At 40.7% G+C, this 20990-nt stretch overlaps 1 protein-coding gene across 2 annotated transcripts; it reads right to left on the reverse strand.

The window, feature by feature from the left end:
- Positions 1-305: 305 nt before the first annotated feature.
- On the reverse strand, positions 306-20588 carry LOC102220090 (ATP-binding cassette sub-family A member 5-like). Of its 2 annotated transcripts, XM_023341049.1 has the most exons (39): positions 20443-20588; positions 19267-19333; positions 18275-18441; positions 16359-16551; positions 16079-16252; positions 15829-15926; positions 15355-15581; positions 15127-15268; positions 14393-14581; positions 14054-14201; positions 13592-13769; positions 12743-12801; positions 12368-12654; positions 11947-12066; positions 11489-11627; positions 10699-10789; positions 10380-10519; positions 10184-10303; positions 9900-10101; positions 8813-8979; positions 8603-8730; positions 8371-8508; positions 8176-8289; positions 7011-7181; positions 6816-6929; positions 6561-6698; positions 5874-5942; positions 5680-5771; positions 5449-5572; positions 5179-5296; positions 4953-5044; positions 4517-4692; positions 3881-3956; positions 3695-3789; positions 3501-3620; positions 3236-3388; positions 2913-2992; positions 2769-2824; positions 306-1943 (listed from the first exon to the last, which is right to left on the reverse strand). In XM_023341049.1, the coding sequence occupies exons 3-39, from the start codon at positions 18395-18397 to the stop codon at positions 1803-1805; spliced, it is 4992 nt and encodes a 1663-aa protein (XP_023196817.1). In that variant the 5' UTR covers positions 18398-18441; positions 19267-19333; positions 20443-20588; the 3' UTR covers positions 306-1802. The 2 variants fall into 2 exon arrangements, with proteins under 2 accessions (XP_023196817.1, XP_005805417.1); XM_005805360.2 differs by lacking the exon at positions 19267-19333.
- Between the last annotated feature and the right edge of the window lie 402 nt (positions 20589-20990).

The raw sequence follows: 20990 nt of genomic DNA on the forward strand, positions 1-20990 counted from the left end.
AATCCAACAACTCTAAAATACTCACGTAGACAAGTTGTGACTAATATCCCACAGTAACAAGGTGATATTTGATAAATGCCAGATGCAAAAGGCAGCTTTTTCATTTCAAGACAGCATAAAGTTTAGTTGAATTTAGCAAAAATAATGGGTGGTGCTTCCCTACACACACTACCATGTTCAATGCATTGCCTTCTCTGGATAACACTGTCTGCAAGCACATTTTGCATGTGGGGCAACCTTCCTAATGATTCTGCAAGAAAAGAGCTTTGTTTTAATTAACGGGGGGGAAAAATGCTACCATTAAATACACGTTTTAATTGAATAAACATTTATTCTTAAAAAGGTTAAATAGAGACCACAAAATTCATCACTGAAGAGTTTTCCCTCCGACACAGAGACGACACGAGAGCAAACACAACACAGACAAACCGTAACTTTTTAAATAAGAATCTCAGTCCACAGAGAATTTACAAAGATTGCATATTTTAAACCAAAAAATTATAAAAATCTCCCAGAAACAGTGCAAATATACCAACACCTGAAAACGAAAAATAAAATAAACCTTCTCTCTTTCCCACAGAACAGAAAACATTTAGGTTTTCCTGTGGTGTCGCTGCCGGTCTGAGAGCAGCAGGAGTAGTATCACGAAGACGGATGCTTTCTGGATGGCTACATTTTGAACGTAAATCTCTAAGCAAGAAAAAGGAGTGAAAACATCACATATCACAAGTTAAAGTGAAGGCAGTGTCAGTGTTTGACTGAGCTCCATGTGAGCAACATTTAAATGTGAATAAGGTCTGCTGATCGAAAACAAAAATCTCATCTTCACTTTTGTTCCTGACTGGTCAAATAATACAATAGGTTAAAAAATAAAATAAAATCTGCTTGAGATAAGAAACAAAACCATTTATTATTCCTGACACTGAAAAACAGGAACAAATCATTGCTGGATGGTTTCACCTGACAAGAATCTGACGTTTCGCACCATTTAGAAAAGGAATCTCCCTTTATCTCACCCTTCTATCCCCTGAAATTGGTAAAACAAATTACAATTTCTTGGTAGGTATTGCGCCAACGATGCACCTGCTTGTATGAATGCAAGTTTCTGCAGGAACATCTGCAGTGACACAGAACCAGTATTTACAGCATCACCAACACAGACAAGAGCAAAGCTGAAGAAATCAAACATCTGGGTGAAGAGAAGTGGCACCAGAGTGAAGAACCAGGACGTGAGGAACTCCTCAGAGTTAGCGACGTTCTTCTCAGGCACATTCACAACAAAATCCCCCTCCGCTCCCCCAAAAAACAGAAAGTCAACTGCAGTGCTCCACGGTTGAGGGTAGAGGGCGCTGTGCTACATGTACTAGTGTGGATACTCGACAACATTCCCTCTCAGAGCTTTCTGAGAAGTCAGGAGCTGCAGCGCCCCCCTCTGGATGAGATTTTAGAGATGTGCTGCTTTGGTGATGTGATTAATTTTTGTTTTCAAAAACACAACAAATAATAAAACTCGTAAAGGTACGACCCAACGGGCCGCCATGACCAGAGATCGAAAACATCCAAAACTATCCTCAGAAACCGAATCCCTGTGAAGAACGGAGACAAACAGGACGAAAGGGGAGGAGGCGTAGCTTCGGCGGGCCGAGGAACGTGCTAGTTCGGTGCGGTTCAGAGAACACGGAGCACCAGCGGACGAAGGTTTAAAACGCATGCACACCTCCGAGCTGAGCAGCCAGGCCCAACCGGCCAGCCTCCGAGGCCTTTTACTGGAGCTTGTGGCGAGCGCTCGACGTCGGGCGAGTTCAGAGCTGGCGCACGACGCTGTCCACGTGGTTGGCGGAGACGGCGGCGTCCTGCTGCAGCCGCTGCCACTGGAAGGTCGTGCTCAGGGGACCCACCTCGTCCTCGTCGTTTTCCTGCTCCTTGGCAAACTCCAGGAACACCTGAGGAACAGGAAGACCAGGAGGGGACACATTGTAAAGGGAGAAAACAGTCATGCTGTGGGATTATTCCACCATTATTGGAACTGGCTCATTGTAATATCAACAGTTAAGTGGTTGAAATTTGGTGTTCCAGAAGAGACAGACCAAGCAGCCTAACATCAAGCTACTGGAATGAATTTCCCAGAGCTCCAACCTGAGCTTTTAAAGTTCTACATGAACTTGGCAGGATTTCTTCTAGGAGTTTATAAAACTTTAAATACACTGGAGGAAAATGTAATCAGAAATGAGTCTCAATGGAAACATGATTCAATATTAAGCTATGAAGCTTAATATTGAATCATGGGTTTTGAATATTGCTGTTCAAAACATGTCTGAGACATTAAGCACGAAGGTCAAACCGTGTTAATTCACTACATCACTGTGTGCCAAATGCATTGTATGTAAACATTAAAGGCTGTTTTCCAAACCTTGAACAAAAAATGCATTTAACTAAACCTTCCTTTGGTGGATTAAGTTGAATTTCTCTCCTTCTACTTCAAACTACAGACTCTAGTCTGTAGTTTGGCTTGACTCCTGAGAGCAGCATAGTGCACAGTAGTCAGCTTCAATTTCATTTGATCCAATTCTTTCAAGAACGGTCAAAAATCAGCCAGAATGATTCCAGCAGCTTGATGAAGGCTACGGAAAACATGTGGAAAGGTAGAACTAGGTAAGAGGTAAATTTCGGTTAGTTTGGATATAATTGAGCCTGTAAGCATCAAGAAAATCAGCATAAAATTCAAACTTGTGATGAATTAATACAACTTGCTCCGTTTCTCCACCTACCTGCTCCAGTGTTGACTGAGAGAAGTTATACTCCTCAAAGTTAAAGGTTTGTTTGGCTGAAAACAAAGAAATGAGAATAAATGGTTTAGTAGTTATGTTCCACATGTTAAAGCATTTTTAATTTTTTTTTTTTTACAAACTCACCGTTCTCTAACTTGGAGAAAGAGTGAGCCAACGACTTGACGTCCTCCATGGGGATCTTATAAACCATCAGAGTGGTGAAGCTGCACAGAGCAACAACATACAGCATATTTATGGAGCTTGCTAAAAGAAAGCAAAAATTCTGAAATCACAAATAAAGTTGGATCAGATATTCTCCGTCTTCACCCAGCAGGAACCTTAAATTGCTTTTTAATTCGGTTGGTTACTAAGAGCTGAATCCTAAAGCACAATGAGGGAGAAAAGACAAAAGCGGTAAAGAGAGCCATTTATCTTTCTAGATTCAGCTGCTAATCCTTTGAGCGCACCTCTCCTGTCGGACGGCGTGAGGAAAGATTCGGAGGATCTCCTTGTGCAGCAGCGCCACCTGCTGGAGTCCCGTCAGCTCCTCTCTCAGTTTCACCTCCAGACTGTAGCCTTGTCCGTATTTTGCCTTCAGGTGCTGGATGGAGCCGATGCATCTGATGGGAGAGAGACGGTTAAAATGCAGGAACTGGCAATCCCATAAAGATCAGATTTGTTTAAAAGAATAAAAAGAAGAAGGAAAAAAAAGATTTCCAAGGAAGGAAGAACCTCAGCTGGCCAGAAACCATGATGGCGACGCGGTCGCACACAGCCTCTGCCTCCTCCATGTAGTGTGTGGTGAGGATGGCTCCTCGCTGATGGTTCCTGAACGCAGCACGCATGGCCCTCCTGCAGAAAGACAAACTGTGAGTTTCACCAGGTTTCCAGAGTCGGTAGCTCTTCCCCGTTACGCCGAGTCTCACCACATCCGCTGCTTCGACTTGGGATCCATTCCTGACGACGGCTCATCCAGCAGGACGATCTGAGGATTCCCGATCATACTCAGAGCAAAGCAAAGCTGGAACCACATATAAACACTCTCAGTGCAAGCAAACAGAAAAGACATTAACCGCATATCTGGGTGTCTGACCATTTAAAGCTGCTCTCACCTTCCGTTTGAGTCCTGCGGAGAGATTCTTGGCCTGTTTGTTTAAATGTTCTTTCAGCTCCAAAGCGTTCGACACTCTGCAGCGGTTATAAAATAGCATTTAATATTAGATTAGTGTGTTTAAAACAACTTCCAAGCTTGAAAATAAAATAAAAATTAAAAAGTTTTTTGTTTTTCTCTGGATTTTGAAAGCTTTGAGAGTTTACGCTGTAAAAACACAAAATCTTACCAAGTATTTTTGGTCTACTATATAATTTGAATATCTTAGTACTCTTGAAATAAGACAAAACTGTCTTATACAAGTAACTTTTCTGCAAGATGTAGGAGCTTGTTTTAAGTCAATAAGTACTGGTTATAGGTGACATAATCCAGCAGTGGAACAAGACATTTTAACTTACAATATGGCAAAAATGTCTTCTTCCACTGGCAAATCTTTAAACTTACAACTAGAGTCGATATTTAAGCTAATGTTAAGAAAGTATTGACTTAAAACAAACAAATACTGCTTCCTGAAAAGTTACTTGTAAGCTAGTTTTGTCCTATTTCAAGTACATTAAGATATTTGCACTATAAACTAGACCAAAATACTTAGTAAGATTCTGTTTTTTTGCAGTGTATCATGCAGCTGAAGACTCACCGCTTTATGATGCCCGGGACTTCTTGGCCCTTTAGACCCTTGATGGCAGCGTAGACCTCCAGGTGTTCCTGCAGGGTGATCCGGGGCCACAGAGGGTTCACCTGGGGACAGTAGCCGACGTGCTCCAGAGGATTTTCCACCGGACGAAACTCGGTGCTGTAGTCTCCCATCAGGATCTGGACCCAAACGGAACACGAATCTACTTAAGACTGGAAACTGCAATTTCATTACTTCCTTGAAATGTTTCACATGGATTCTGTTTTTAAACTCCACATTTAACCAGGTTTGCACAATATTGGGGATTTTTCAGTTGATGTGTTTATAGTGGAGCTCCCTGCTGTTCTCAGTGGACATATTTTTTTTTTATCTCACTGTTTTTATTGCTTTCACAAACAGAAACAGGTTTAAAATGTTAAAACGAAGGCTTGTTGTGTACCTGACCAGCCGTGGGGTCAGTGTCGCCTGACAGCATGTGCATGACAGTGCTCTTTCCTGATCCGTTGGGGCCCAACAGGCCAAGAACTTCCCCTGAAGAAAACAGCAAGTTATTTCTCCTGGAAACGCAGCCCGCAGATGACCTTCGTCCCTGTTTTCCACACAACTTGTTCTTCTAAGTGTGGCAGAAAGCGTGGCGGCACAGAAGACGACAAAAAGACCTGTACCTTTGCGAACGCAGAACGAGATGTTCTTTGTGGCTACTTTGGTCTTCTGGGTGAAGGAGAACCCTTCCTTCCTGCCTTTGTACTGCTTTCTTAGGTTATTAACAACCACAACTGGTTTCTGGAAAAAGAAGATTTGTGGTCATGTTGAACGTTTAACCGACAAGAGGGAGATGATGAAAGACGAACATACAACAAACTCGAGCTTTAACGTCAGCAGTTTTTAAATTTATTTGGTCTCCTAAAACGGTTTTTATTTTGAAATTTCGTCACCTCCTCACAAGCCTGACAAGTGAGTGCCTCCTTCACTCTGGCCTTCTCCATCTGAACGTCCTCATCCTCGTTCTGCCCTTCCTCCGGGATCCGCTCCGGTTTGGCCTTCGACTTGGACGAGATCCTGTCACAGTTCAGCATCTTTAACGTCACGGCTTATCGTTTCTATGGACCATTATAGCCCCGTATTAAATTATCGTGCAGCGATCGTCCTTGTAATGTGATCATCACCTGCAGAGCTGATCGCTCTTCATCGCCCTTCCTCCGAATCGGACCTCCAACCACCGGAGCAAGAAAAGCAGAAGGATGCACTGCATGTAAGGCTGAAAACAAAAACGCAAACAGATGGTTTAAAGTAAATAAAATCTTCCTCTGGATGTTTGTAAATGTCTGAGATGATAAAAAAAACCCCCCAAAAAACGTACGGCTACAACAGAAATGAGCAGACTTTTCCACAAGAAGTTCTCCTCGTACAGAACAGGAAGGAATGTTGCCTGGGAAAAGAAACGCAGCAGCAGTGATTCCCCAATCTCTAATGAAAACCTAGAATTAGCAGGAATTAGCAGAAATGAAACTAAAGTCAAAATATATATATTATTTTGGTTTAAAAGGATTTCTAATTCCTAAATCTAAATACTCTTTTGTCGTATTACGAGTTTAAAATTTTCAAGGAAGAAGTTAAAATAAAAAACTGCACCGAGATTATGTATTAAACGGCCCTTAAATATAACCTTGAAAGTTATGAATGTAATGTTTCATTATTGTAGATCTCGATTCATTTGCCATTTTTAAAGTATTTGTATTTATCAAAATCCCCTTGAATACAGAAATGTTAACAACCAAGCATAAATTTTAGCGATATTTACACAATTCCTAAAATACACAGAGCTTAAAAAGACTTTAAATAGGTTTTAGCAAAGCAGAAGTAGTAGAATTTTTTCTTTATGTGCACATAAATATAAAATACATGCAGTAACAATGAGATGAAGACTTCTGTGTGTTTATAGGACTATTTTGAAACGTACTACCATGCATATTTAAATGAATGCTCCAGGAAATATTGATCTAGATAACTTTTTAATCAGAGATCAGTGTAGTTTTCCCACTCCCACCTTGGTGATGCAGTTGAGGCAACCCATCAGAGGATACAGGGGGTTGAAAAGACATAAGATGTTGTGGAGAGTTCTGGTCAGTTCGGGGTTGTCGTTCACAAACGACAGCTGCACGACGGAGGCCGACACCACACACACCTGAGGCAGAAAAAAAATTATTTACAGAAAACAACCAGCAAACACGTTAAACCGCAACAAAAAGAAGCTGTATTGAACCCAGAGATTCCTTTTAGATTAATGTCCGTATCGTCTCACCATCATGCAGATGAAAGAGAAGAAGTCTCTGTTGCTCTGCACTCGCGTGAATCCGAAAGAAACGACATACGTGAAGAGGATCATGGCTGGGCCGAAGCCGACGGTGCAGAGGACCTAAGAGAAGACGTGAAGGAACGGTGAATAATCCTCGCGCGTCGGAGAGGATCTGTTTGTGTTGGAAAGAGCAGCACGGACCACAGCGGTGAGGTTGCTGCTTGTCGACAGGTTTCCAGAGTGGAAGCAGAAGAGGATGAAGTTCATCGAGGACAGGATGAGGTAGTAGAGGGGGATGTCCACCGCCGCCTGGCCGCACCAGTAGGCTGACGGTAGCAGGCCAGAGATCCTCAGCGTGGAGCGACACTTTATCTGAAAGAGGAAAAAAAAAAAGAAGTTAAGTATAAATTCATCAACAGTTAATTAAGCTAACTGTAGAGCCATTCACATGCGTCATCACTGATGAAAAATGCTGACATAAAGCTGTGGTTCGGTCCACCTCTCTATCGCCATTGCCACTGTAACGGAATGAGAAACCCGAGGTTCCCCGACAGCCGACTTTAGTAGCAGCTAGCAGTGGTGTCATTGTAGCATGTACTGTGTGTATGCAGATATAAAGCTCCAGGAAACACAAACTCTTTGGTATTGAAAGATAAGGCTTCTTACTGGTGATTAAAACCACAGATAAAAACAGAAGATAAGTAAAAAAGGCTTTTAGCACAGAGTTTGAGTTGAAACACAAATTCACAGTTCACGTTGAGAAGAAGCACCAAGCACCCTGTGTCACCACAACATGCGAACACGGCTTTTTCTAAAACATTTCATCCTGTACGTTTAATTTTTCCTGATGGTCAGGGACAGATTTAGAGGAAAGCCTCAGTTTTGGTGCCCTATCTAAAAAAACAACAAAACCCCCCCAAAACATTTTACTCATGCAAGTTATATAACATTAAAAGGTAGGTCTATGCATCAGCAGATGGTTTGAAAAAAAAAAAATCTAATGGCTCCATGTTGGTCCCAAAAATATGGGACCATATTTTTTTAAATAGCTTAGTATTGTATACATTAACAAAAATGTAAAACTACTAAAACTCCACAGTTCAAACTCCACATGGGTATATAAAAAGGTACATTGTTTGTAAAACATTTATTACAAAAGCAACCTGAATCTATGGGATGTTTTGCAAAAATCTTTGGGACCTTTTGGACAGATTTTAGCCCTTTCTAAAATCTGATCCAGTTATAACGTCTGTTTTTCCTAATGCCATCCGTCAGTCCATCTTACGGCAAATAAAGTGGTGTACTGTGTTACTTTGTGGTTGTATCATCCTTTAAATCATGATAACTGCAGAATGCGAGAGGTTACCTCACGATCTCGAGTGTGATCCATTGCAAAATACGCTGGCATTCCGACAGCCAGCATTCCCAGCATGATGGCCTCTATGTAGACCAGGGCGTAAGACGTCGCATCTGGGATTTGCTGCAGAATCAAGCAGTGCAAACAGTCATCTACTTAAACCCCAAATTGGTAAGTGCCGTCTCGACTCTGTGGGAGGCTCACATAGTCGAACGGTTTGGTCCAGGTTCGGATCCGCCCCGTTCCATTCAGACCTCTGAGGAGCGCGTTGCTCAGAATATTGACGGCCATGGGTAAGGAATGAATTGTGGTGCTGTTGAAAGCGATGGTATACCTAAAACCCTGACAGAAATGGCAAACAGCATTGTTACAGCTCTCAAAGAGAGCAGGGCTGAAATAAGTGGCCCTTCAAATAATCAGTCAAAAGCCCTGCTACCTCTTTGGACCCTGTGACGTTTATGGCAGCGCTGTGCGGAGCCGCCTCCATGTAGTCTTTCTGTTTCATCAGTTCCACTTTGATATCCTGTGATTCCAGGTTGCGGATCAAGTCGGAAATATCCGAGTCTGTTGGTGAAAGAAAAAACAACAACAACCTTATCCAACAGTCGGAATATTTAATTTAATTTCATGCTGCCGTTTTACTCACTGGTTGAGTTTTTAACGAGGAGGCTTGTGGCGTATCTGTGAGGCGCTTCGTTCTTTGTCAAAAGGTACGTGGGGAGGAACTGTCGCTCCTGTGAGTGAATCTGGATGTTTCCCGTTACCAGCGACACAATGAGAACCGAAGAAAGGAAGAGCAGGAACAGCACCAGACTGAAACGCAAGAGAAGACAACCGTCACATTCTGTCCGCTTTTAAAAGGAGAAAAGCTGCGTGTTGTTGACATGTTGTCGTCGGCAAAAGTTCACTTTTAGTTATCCGGCAAAGATTTTTATTCAAAATTCAAGTTCTGACCTCAGTCCTGTCTAGATCATTTTTGAAGTTTAAACACGAATGTCTACAATGCATTTATGGCAGCTTCCACTGCAATCAGGCTTAAAACTATGATGGACAGCTGATTCTTAAATATATGGAATATGACATAAATTTAGGAAAAACAAATATTTATCAACGACACTTTGGGAAACCTTAAGGGACATTACAGAAATCTAACCCCGTCCTTTAGAAAACTACACCTAAAATTAGCCTGTATCAGATCTTTTTATATTGAGCTTACTCCTTTTTCCTCCAACCAACTGAGATTGTGACCCTCCATCTTTTCCTGAGGTAAAATTATCCATGCTGAGCCATTTTTTAAACGTTTCTCCTCCCTCATAGCAGTGCTACTGCAGGTTTTACCAACTTTAAGATTTATTAAGACCATTATGGATGGAATTTATTACCTATATTTCCAAAGAAATGTATAAACTTTGTCCAACCAGCTGGCGAAATATTTGCATTTACCCACAATAGATGCAAAAAAAAGCTAGCTAGCTAGCTAGCAAAGGTATATTAGCATGCGTCACAGAACTTAAAACTTTTGCCTGACAGAAATTCCCATAAAAACAAAAAAATACATACAACATACGAGATTAAATAGTCCTGCCAAGACAAAATTTAAGAACTACTATTAAAGTATTTATGGCCAACTTACTTTTTAAACTGAATTTAAGACATTTTAAGGCCTTCATTTTAGATACATGAAAGTAAGACTTTTAAAGGATGTGCGGACACTGTGTTCGTGAGGGACTCACGTGTAAACGAAGGCTTTCCACTCCCTGCGCATGTTGAGCATGTGCAGCCAGGCCACGGTGCTGAACTGCTGCCGCCACAGAGTGTGACCGGACACCGAATCGGACTTGCTGTCTGAGAAAGTGATGAGCCGCTGGTCTGTGTCATCCAGAGACGCGTTGTCGCATTCGTCCTCCGCCTGCTCACGGTTAAACACGCTGTAGTCTGAGGGAATTAAAAATCATAAAACAAATCAGGTTTTACCAAATCCAATTTTGAGGACTGAAATTTCTTTTAACACACTCACCAGCTTGATCCACCTCAGCTTCTGACTCCAAACGCAGAAAAACATCTTCCAGCGTAGTCATGGAGACACCGTAGTTAATTATCCCCAACTGCGGCTGGCAGTCGAGCTCCGAGAACAAGCCTGAGAAGATCGGATCAGTCTTGCTTACAAAAGAGCCGAGCAGAGGTAGGAACAGAAACCACAAATCCGATCCCACCTGAAAATGTGCTCATGCTCTCAAAGGGCAGAGTGAAAGTCAGCTCTGTGTCGTGCTGCCGGGACAACTTCGCTTTGGGAACGTGCTGCTTCATCAGTGAAGCAACCTTCTCTGTGTCACATCCCTCACTGATCGACATTCTGCAGAGGAAGAAAACAACGTGTACGGGTTATAATAAGACGAATGCACAGGGAGAACCTGCAACTGAATCCAAACCCAGGACTTTCTTGCTGTAAGGCCACGGTTTATAGCTTCACCACCATGTATTTTGCCAGTCTCTTTTTTTTTTTAAAAAAGGGCAGAGTGCGGTCTAACTTACCGGAGATGATATCCGACGCCACACTTGATCTTCAGATACAGAGACGAGCCGACGCACTTGAGCTGCCCCTGAGAGATCACAGCTTTACGATCTAGAATAAAACATGACAATAAGAACTTAAAATAACATATTTTAAGGAGTTCCATGAACTTATAGTGTATTAAAGTTCTGGAGAGAACACAAATTTTTTTTTGAAACATCTTCGACCATCAGCTGAAATTTGATGCCAATATAGTCAAGACCTCTTTTAATTAGAAGAGAAATGTCTTTTTATTGATCTTTTAGGAAGGTAAGTCTAGAATTTTTAAAACATACACATTTTGTGTAGGGGTCCTTTTAACACTGATGTAGAACTTTGAAATTATGGCTAAAGTTTCCAATGGAAACCACACACTTTAACTTTAAAACAAGCTAGCAGTGACAGTGGTTACAGATGTCAATAAAAACCTGTCGTCTGCACCAACATCCTCATGAACAAATATGACTTAAAATACAGATTGACTAAACTATGATGAAATTGACTGAATGTTTTTGAGTCTATACTGCAGTTAATGATAAATCAATTACTGATAATTACTTCAATGATCAATTAATCATGATTAGTCTTTTCAGCCCTAGCTACAACTGTATTGCTCCACAACCTTTAATCTAACAGATTGTAGATTTAAGATAAGACTCGACAGCACAGCGCCAAACAGCTTTGTGTAATTTATTTTTTCTGCCGCTGCTAACTGCATCACTTATATTGACAGGGGCTCTTAATACAGAGTCGAAAAAGGAGAGTTCTCACCAGCGAGGATGTCCGCCTCGTCCATGTAGTGTGTGCTGAGCACAATGACCCTGCCGGCCCGCCGGCTCTTCAGCAGAGACCAGACCTGGTGTCTGGAGCAGGGGTCCATTCCCGCTGTGGGTTCATCCAGGAGAAGAATCTGAAAGAAGAAAGCAAGTGGAAACTATTAAAAGAAAGTGAATGACCCACGTTGAGAATTTTGGAAGAGACATTAAGAGTTATCTGATGTGACAGATGGGCTGGTTGATTGTTTTTTTAATTATTATTTAAGTGAACATGAGATTTTTAAACAAATAATAGCAGAAGACTATTTTCTTACTGCAAATTTCATTTGAATGTTTTAAAGGTAAGTTGGAGATTTTTCAAGTGAACAGCTAATCTTTTTGAGGTCGTCGTAAAAAAAGGCTTATGTCCATTTGGGTCTAACATGATAAATTAAGCTCAAATCATCCTGATACCTTAGGATCTCCGAGGATGGCGATGCCCACAGAGAGTTTTCTCTTTTGGCCTCCACTCAGATTCTTTGCCTGAGCCGTCATGATTTTCTCCAGGTCCAGATCCTTCAGCACTCTGGTGACCTGTCACAGAAACATAATCAGGGAAAAGGATTCAAATTTAGACTTTCTACTGTTCAGTGCACCTGAAAATGGTCCTTTTAAAAAGTTTTTATAACAGTTTAATGGTTGCAACATAGGTTTTTAAAATCAGGAGTTCAATGAAATACATTGCTTTTGATCTCAATTAATCAAGAAACAGACACTTAAGTATTTTTTCGTAAATAAAAAAGAATAAAAGGGCCGTCCAAAATGTCCGAAATAAAATATAGGACTGACACTTTCAACCACATGGTAGAAAGCAGCATTTTGATCATCCCGGTACCTCAGCATCAATATCTGCAGGTGGGATCCCTTTGATGGCAGCGAATATCCTGAGGTGCTCCTCCACAGTCAGCACATCAAAGATGATGTTGAACTGAGGGCAGATTCCCACCAGCTGCTTCATCTCCGAGCCTTCTGCGATCTCCGCCACGGGAGAGCCGTAGATGGTGGCCGAGCCGTTGGTGGGCGGGCAGATGCCGCACAGGATGTTCATCAGCGTGGACTTTCCGGCGCCGCTGTGTCCCAGCAGAGCTGTGATCTGACCCTCGTAGATGTCAAACGTGAACCCTGAGGGCCAGTTGGGAGTAAAGGAGCAGAGCGTCAGTAAAACCAGTAACGGATCAAACTGTTCTGAGGCAAAAATCTTCATGCTCACCTCTCAGAGCCTCCACTGTGGTGTCCTTGTCTTTGTACACTTTACAGATGTTGCTGATGCTGAGGGGGAAAAAAAGAGAAGCAGAATCAGAAGAAAGCTTTTTAATGAGCGTTTTCCCTACAGCAGTGAAAAGGGTTTTATGCAAACTTCATGTCGTCACATTTTGTTGCCCTCTTTGTAATACAAGAATGTGCTAATTTTTATGAGATCTTCAGGCTTTTGGAAAGTTATTCAAATTGTTTCAAAAACAGCTGGAATTTTATTTTAAACTAGAATTTTTTTATTATTATTTAAAAAACGTCTGTTGAATTTACTGAGTTTAAGAGCCTCTTATGGCCAAATGATTAATTGGTCAGGGGTCAGTGAATTTGCCAAACATTCCTCTGAACGTTTTCTTAAAGTGCACTAACTTTTTTTTTTAAAAATTAACCCAAAACGACAAAAACCAGCAGCAAGCACTTCTATGATTGCTGCAAATGTATTCGTTCTTTTTCATTGTGTTCCTACATGCACGTGGGCTTGATTAAATGAAAACTGTCCAGTTTTTAAAAGCTGCTGCTAACAAACTTGATTCTGTAGAAGCAGCAAGAATGCACTCCATTAAATATCACAAATGACAAAAAAATAGCAAAAAATTAAGAATGTGATTGAACAAGCAGAAACCGTTTAATTTTTTAATATCCAGAATTTTCTAATCTGCTTCCACGTTTTTGTTTTAGCTCAATTTGCTACCAAGGAGACCTGTTTGAGATAATTCACCCTTCTTCTCATGTTTTTTTCCCTCTACTTAGAAACCACGCAAGAGGAAAAAAACCCCCAAAAAATTCTGAAGCAGGAATGGAAATTTACCGGATTGCTTCTTTCCCTCTGAACTCGGGGGAAACGGGCTCAACACATTCATCTCCACCAGGAGCGCCGTTCGCCTCGGCATCGTACACTGAGCTCACTTCAACGTAGCGCTTTCTGTGTTTGGACCAATAAGACGGCTTCAGGAAGTACAGCATGGATCGCTTGATTCCAAAGTCACCTGCATATTAGACAAATATCTATTATTTGACTACCCACTCATAATCTCATAATGGAAGAGACACGCTGCACCAACATCATCCATGCGGTACAGCTAAATAAATAACAATGGTCCCAATATTGATCCTTGTAGATCTCTCACAGTTCATACATGATAAAAAAAGACAATCATACTATTTCTCTAAATACATTAAAGCACAATTGAACCTTTTATAAATAGTGTAAAAAAAGAATAAACACAAAAATTGTGTTTTTTTTTTTGGTTTTTTTTTTTGCTTTACTCACCAGGCAGCACCTGGTCTAAGTAGAGAGCCAGCAGAAGGTAAAGAATACAGTCCAGAGCCAGCATGACCAGAGGAACATAGAGTGGATGAGGCCCATTGGTCAAGGAGGAAAACACAGCACCATCTCCCTGTGCTTCCAGGTAAACTACCTAGGGGATTAAAAAAAAAACTAATTTAAAGTTCAGCCTAAATAAATGCAATACGTTTTTCAGAGAAACTGTGAATTACAATGATGGAGGCAATGGACTCGCCAAGAGGTGGCAGAAATAATTAATCTTTTATACACATGGAAAAACTGTGTGATGTTAAGTGGGTTTGTGATGAAACATGTGTAGCTAACCTGTGCAATACCAATTGAGAATGCACTGGGAGAGAGCAGGCAGAGAAGCCAAACCAGCGGCTGTGGGAAGTCTCTCATCAACACGGTGAACAGCGACATGCAGCCGAACACCACCGTCAGCATGGAGCCCACGGTGCTGGCAAACTTGGGCTTTTTAAACAACGGAGTCAACATGAAGGAGAAGAAAATCTGAGAAGGTAAAAAATAATAATTGTCAAAATTTTACCTTGGATTATAGTGTCATACATGGGTGTCTAACCCGAATGCAACAGGGTATGTTGGATGAAGGACACCTCTAAAAGTTTCAGAACAGCGACCGATAAATTGGGACTGGGCAACTTGGCTAAAAAATAAAATCGAAGTTTTTATTTTATTTAACACAAATTCCAATTTACAAATGACAGAATACATATATATATCTATCTACTGTATATATAAAACTGGATATGTTTTCAATCATTCTTTCAGTGAGTTGACCTGAAATCACAGTCAAAATAACTAGAAGTGATAAACAAGACGGTAGGTCTTGAAAGGTCTGAAAACCCAAGGACTGTATTGGTGGGAAAAAAACAAACCCAGATTGTCCAAAAATTAAATCTTAAAAAACTGAAAATTCAACAAAATCGATTTATCGCCCCGTCCTATGATAAACATTGCAGGCTCAAGTTTATTACTGTTAAACTGCTGACGGGGAAAAATCCCACTTTTTTTCTGAGTCTATGCAGATGACTCACAGATGATATTCCATAGAGGAAGATGAGTGAAAAGATGACAAAAAAGTCGCTGTTGGGGAACAGTGCCGTGTACGTGGCGATGATGGCCATGAGGATGGACATGGCAGTCACCAGAGCAGCATACAGAAGACCCCATGACAACCTGTTGGAGAGAGCAAGAACTCATAACACTTAACATATATGAGAACGGATTATTTTATATCAGCAACATACAAACAAATGCCTCACCAGAAGGCCGTGTCGTACAGCCCCATCATGGTCATGGTGTCTTTCAGCCGATGCTCCTTCTCAGCTGCAACGTTGACGATGAGGAAAGTGACGAAGGGTGTGAAGGCCAACACCAGGTAGATGGAGATGAGGGCATGGGGAAACTTGTGCACCTCCACGGAGCCCGGCTGGCCCATCATCACCACCTTTATATCCAGCTCCTTCCGCACTGGCCGTTTGGACTGCATCTACGCACAAATTAATGACCACAAGCAGTATGATGAGTAAAAAAACAAAACAAAAAGGTATGTCTGAAAATTAAACATGTTTTTAGAGTTAATTAGAAATGTGAACATGAAATATAACAAAGTACACCCTTTATAGAAATGCTCTAATGTAAATGTAGCGTGTTGTGTTTTTTTTTGTTTTTTTAAACCAAGAGAAAAAGATGCTTCGCTTGACCTCTGGAGGACAATGACGTCCACTACGTCTCACCTCAATGATAGCTGCATCAATCATAGACTGGAGGCGGGTGAAACCAGAGTACCAATAATTTGCAGCTCTGCATTTCAACATGCTGCTGTAACAGCTGGCTAGAGGGAGAACAACAAAAGAACAAACTTCAGACAAGAAGAATAATCTAAACTACTTATGGGTGACACTTAAAAAAATTGCTTTTCACAATGCCGTACACATTTTCCTTTACCCTCAGATGAACTCAAATAGTAGTTCATCGGTTATTTACCAATAGACTCTGTGTAATCACTCGGCAGGGGCAGCTTGTTGTGTGGAAAGCGCAGTGTGTAAGACGTGGCAGAGCTGTCCAAGAACACCACGCCGATGTAGCTGGACGATTCATACAAGCTGGCGTTCTCCAGTTCCTCCTCGCTGGAAAACATCTCCAGGCGGTCCTGCACACCTGCAAAGACAAACAGTAAGAACCATTTGGTTCGGTTTGATGATGCCGCTTTATCTTCTGGCCTCCTCCGAATCGCAGATGAAACACATGGAAGGCAACGACTTACTTATGAAATGGGCCACTTCATCCATGATGTGACTGGTGATGTTGGTGATGGGTGTGAAGGCCAGGCCTTTGAGGTTCTGGAAGAAATCGTCATTCGGCAGCTCGGCCGTGTTGATGGCGCCATAATAAACATGAGGGTTCAGGGTGCTGATGAGAATAAGGAGACCCAGGAGCAGCAGAGGGAGGATCAGCTCCTGAACACACACACACAGACACACACACACCAACACGGAACCTCCTGTTAATCTATTTAATGAATGAAGCATAAAATTCAAAATTTTTCCACAAAATGTACTTTGCTTAAAGACTCTTCCGATGAGAAAAATCTCTTAAATTTAAAGGTTTGTACCAGCTACTTCTACAATAAATACATTAAATATTAGAACTGACAAAAAATAATCAAGCTACAAACTGGTTGTGTTTGCAGCGTCCTCTATCAGAGCTATCAGAGCAGGAAGTTGTACTTTGTGTAGAGGATTTGAGAGAGGACTGTGCATGAATGAGGAGAGGGAGCACCAAAATCATGTGACGGGAGCAGTATTTTTTTCTCCTCATCATTTCAAGGCAACAAGCCACATACAAGCCAGTTGGGACTTTAGTTAGGCCATAGGGTTACCACACCATCCAGACAGCCCATATCCAACTACACTTTGAAGTACAGCCTGGGAGAACAGCAAGAGCTCCCACCTGATTGGCATCTTTTCAGCATTTAACTGCTGGTTGGGAGCAGGACCGCAGAGGCAAACTGCACTAGTAGAAAGATGACCAGCAAGCTGCAATTTAGAGCCAGTGTTGGGGTTATACCTATCGCATGCTGTCAAGTGTACTATGTAGTAAAAAACATGCAACATTGTAGTTCCTACACAGGAGGAACCACATGTTTCTGGAACACCATGTTAGAAGGGTGTGTGTTACTTCTGAATTCACAACGTTCTTCTGCGTCACAACCAGGTATGTTACTTTTGTCAAGTCGCCAACCGACTGTCTGGAAATAACGCGTCAATGCTGTGAGAGTGCAGAATTATGCAGAAAGAAGGACAAACAGTCGGTTTCATGTCACGTTACAATCGACCGGTAAGCTACAAGACTGAAATTTGTTTTGTGCAGACAAGAGCACACAATGGGAGAAAATTATTATTAGATCACTGATGGTGTGGTTGAGTCAGAGTTGCATCTATTCTGGTCCAGTGACACACGTTTGGTATACGTGGGGTACATGAGGTACAGAGCTCATGCAGCAGGATCTCCAAATGTCCAGATAATTTGCTTCTGGTGAGCAAATTGTATATGACACACAGTCAATATATAATATATAATAATATACAATGCCATATCTGTATCTTTCTATGGAATTGTCTTCCTACCCGACTAAAATGAAACTCGTATGTAATGACTTGATGAGAGATTGATATATTCCATTAACTCTACTTGTTTGAGTGTTTTATAAGCACTTTATTTTTTTTCAATTGGACTGACAGTTCTGTGGGAAAGATGAATTATGGGTATGAGAAAGATGATTTAGCTCACTTGAGATTAGCAGACTACAGAAAACAGTATTATTTCACACAACTAGGTTGATTTTAAATCAATGGACAAGTTCCAGATAACAGCAACAATAATGATTGCCATTCCTGGTAAGAAGTTAAGAGTTTATCTGAGGCAAAGTGTGCAAGTTCAAAGCTGCTATGCTGAGCCATTAAAAATGCATCAATGCAACTTAAAGCCAGATTAAAGATGCATGCCCTAACAAAGAGGGAATGGAAACAACAAACAACTTTTCATTCTACCTAATGTAGAGTTGGTATTTTGAAGAAAGCAATGTCGCATCTTCCGTTAGCTGTAGAGTATTGAGAAAACTCGATGCAAAAGCAAAGAAAAAAGAAAAAGACTGAAGTCAGCAGAAGAGAACGTGAATACCTGGAGGCTCTGCTGCTTGGTCCTCCATTTGATGAGCAGGTTCTTGTAGAGAAGACTTCTTGTTTGTGGCCAAACTCCTGCATCTCTTCTAAAAACCGGCTGCATGCTGCCAGCATTCCTCATCTGGATGACGTACGGACGGGATGTGTCACTAAGGCTGGCCTCAGCTGCCGCAGCAACAAAAGCGAATAGATTATTAAAACATCAGCACTGAAACACTACCATCAGTAGCTTCTTTGGACTTGTGAGAAGGAAGCAGTAAATGGAGATGCAGAAGAGGGGAGGTCTCACTTGTTTATTTGTTCTCCAAGGCAGGAAGTACAGAGAAAGAAATCACGGTTTACACGAACAAGCTCAAATGACCTTGTTTCCATGTTTCTCAGAATAATGGTGCCAAATATCGGGAAAGAAACCGACACTGTAACACAGGCCGCAAAAATGCAATTTAGAAACTCATCCTGTTTTCTAGTTATTTCTCTCAATCTAGGACAAAATAAAAACACAGTCCGAGCAGCAATTTGTTCAATCGTTCAAGCTGCATTTCAGTTGTTGACAGTTCTTTGTTTTTTTTAAATCAAACGGATGCCAGTTTTTTTTTTTTAATTATCATTACTGAAAATGCACTTTCAGACCACAAAATAAAATCATCATCGAAAACCGCTGAAGTGCGGGCAGAGGAAGCCGCCTCAGCAGCTCAACAACAAGCTTTCAGTGTATTAAAACTTGGCATCACCATCCCAACCTGAAGAGCAAATACGATTCTAACAAACTTCCTGCACTTTACAAGGTCAACACTGTGTGTTCTGACCCTAAATATTTGAGGAAACTGGACATGATGAAGACAAAAGAAGAGACAGGAAAAAGATCTCGTAAAACCCGGACACATGATCTGAAGACCTTCCGCTACTGCGTTGCAAGTTTTCAGTTGAAAGGCTCAGTGGTTAGAGGTGAACTAGTATTGGTTAATATGTATTTAAAATGACATCTTTTACCTGCAGATGATATTGTCACATGCAAAAGGATGATAAAGTCAGTCTTGTTTTAGCTCCTGGGAACCATCTGAAAATATAAAAGGTTTTCCCACTTAATGCTGGTTAACAGAGGGTTCTACTACAAACCACTTTGGATTTATTTAAAGTCAATGTTTAAATTTTTCAAAACAGAGCTACGTTTCCTTCTGCGCTGATGAATTTCCAGGTATCTCAGATCTTTTTTAAGGTTAATCTTTTACTCTAAAGATTAAAAGATTAATCTTTTAATCTTTAGCAATGTCAATTTGCTGACATTGTGCATGTCAGCAAATTGCAATGCTCCTAAAACTTTAATTAATTCAACTCAAAAGGTGAAACACGTACTCAGTTCACAAAGAGCAATATACCTAAAGAGTACATTTAGATATTTTCACTAATATAGTGAAAATCCACTCAAAAGAGCCAGGGCCTGTTTCGTATCCAGCTTTTTACAGTCAACAACCAAGACTAATTTTATTACAGCGTTTTACAAAATTTCAATTCGATCGTACCTGCCAAATATCAGCAATTTTGGTGATTCTAACTGGCATAAAACAAGAGACGTTTAGACTGATTTAACTTTAGGTAGTGAGGGGAAAAAATTATTTTTACTAGGTGAATGAAAAATTATGGTTTCAACTGTAAATAACGTATTCCAAATTTAGGCTTTTAGTTAAACGTTGGATTGCACTTCATTACAAAACCGCAGTTTCAATATCAAACACTTTCAATGACTTCATAAAGAAATCAAGCACTTTCCAAACCTTGAAAACACCTAATTGAAATTCAAGCATTTTAAGCACCGTATGAACCCCGTTCCTCTGAACCGTTCCTCTGAACAAACCGCGTCTCTCGTTCTGTTCATAAACAGAGCTAGCTGTTGCTAGCTTCCTGATAGCCTGCTTTTTCTGTCACTGAGCCTGACAGACATTTTAATGAGACAAATTAGAATTTGCTTTATTTAAATATTTGCCACAAATTAGTCCAAATGCAACAACCTGAACAGAATGCTTTGTAAATTAGCAGTCACATGTTAAAAGGTTGATCTCTGGAAGCTGAGTAGCAACAAGAGCGAAGCTAGCGAGCTTCACTGCTTGTCACTTATCTAAGAAAAAACAAAAATTTCGTTTGAAAAAGACCATAACTTCATATACTCACGTATGAAATACATTAAGGCATATCCTTCTTCAGCTTTTGACAGAACCACCTTACATTAAAAATTGCATTTTATGTCAAGAAAACGCCGCAAAATGCGCCTGTACCGACCGTTTCTAGTTCCTGCTGCCAACTACAATTCCCAAGAAACCTTGGTGCTCATCCAATCAGATCTGCCCGAGTAAACGCTAACTGAAAACGCTAAGAGATTTTGGCTCTTTGGGAATTACCTTTTATTTATGCATCTGTCTATTTTTATAAATCATAATTGAACAGAAATAATGTAATTTTTTTTTCGACTTCAAATATAAAATAAAAATAACTGAATGCAATTAACTTGTACAACAATATCTGCTTGACATCTTTAAAAACTGAAGAAAAATCTAATAAAAATATAAACAAGCGCACATAAACCACAACTTGTGACAGAACTACTGTAGCTGCTAAACAAGAACTAACATGATCAAAATGTATTATTTCAACTACAAAATAAAATACTAATTGAGATGCTAATGTCTTATTACGATATTAAATCTGCCCTAGAAGCTACA

Source organism: Xiphophorus maculatus, chromosome 10, assembly GCF_002775205.1.
Source record: "Xiphophorus maculatus strain JP 163 A chromosome 10, X_maculatus-5.0-male, whole genome shotgun sequence".
Classification (NCBI taxonomy): domain Eukaryota; kingdom Metazoa; phylum Chordata; class Actinopteri; order Cyprinodontiformes; family Poeciliidae; genus Xiphophorus; species Xiphophorus maculatus.

Coding starts and splice junctions, on each gene's coding strand:
- LOC102220090 (XM_005805360.2), bottom strand. Junction 14,202..14,392: donor TCTCAATTGGTATTGCACAG/GTTAGCTACACA, acceptor TTAATCCCCTAG/GTAGTTTACCTGGAAGCACA. Junction 3,389..3,500: donor ATGGTTTCTGGCCAGCTGAG/GTTCTTCCTTCC, acceptor CTCTCCCATCAG/ATGCATCGGCTCCATCCAGC.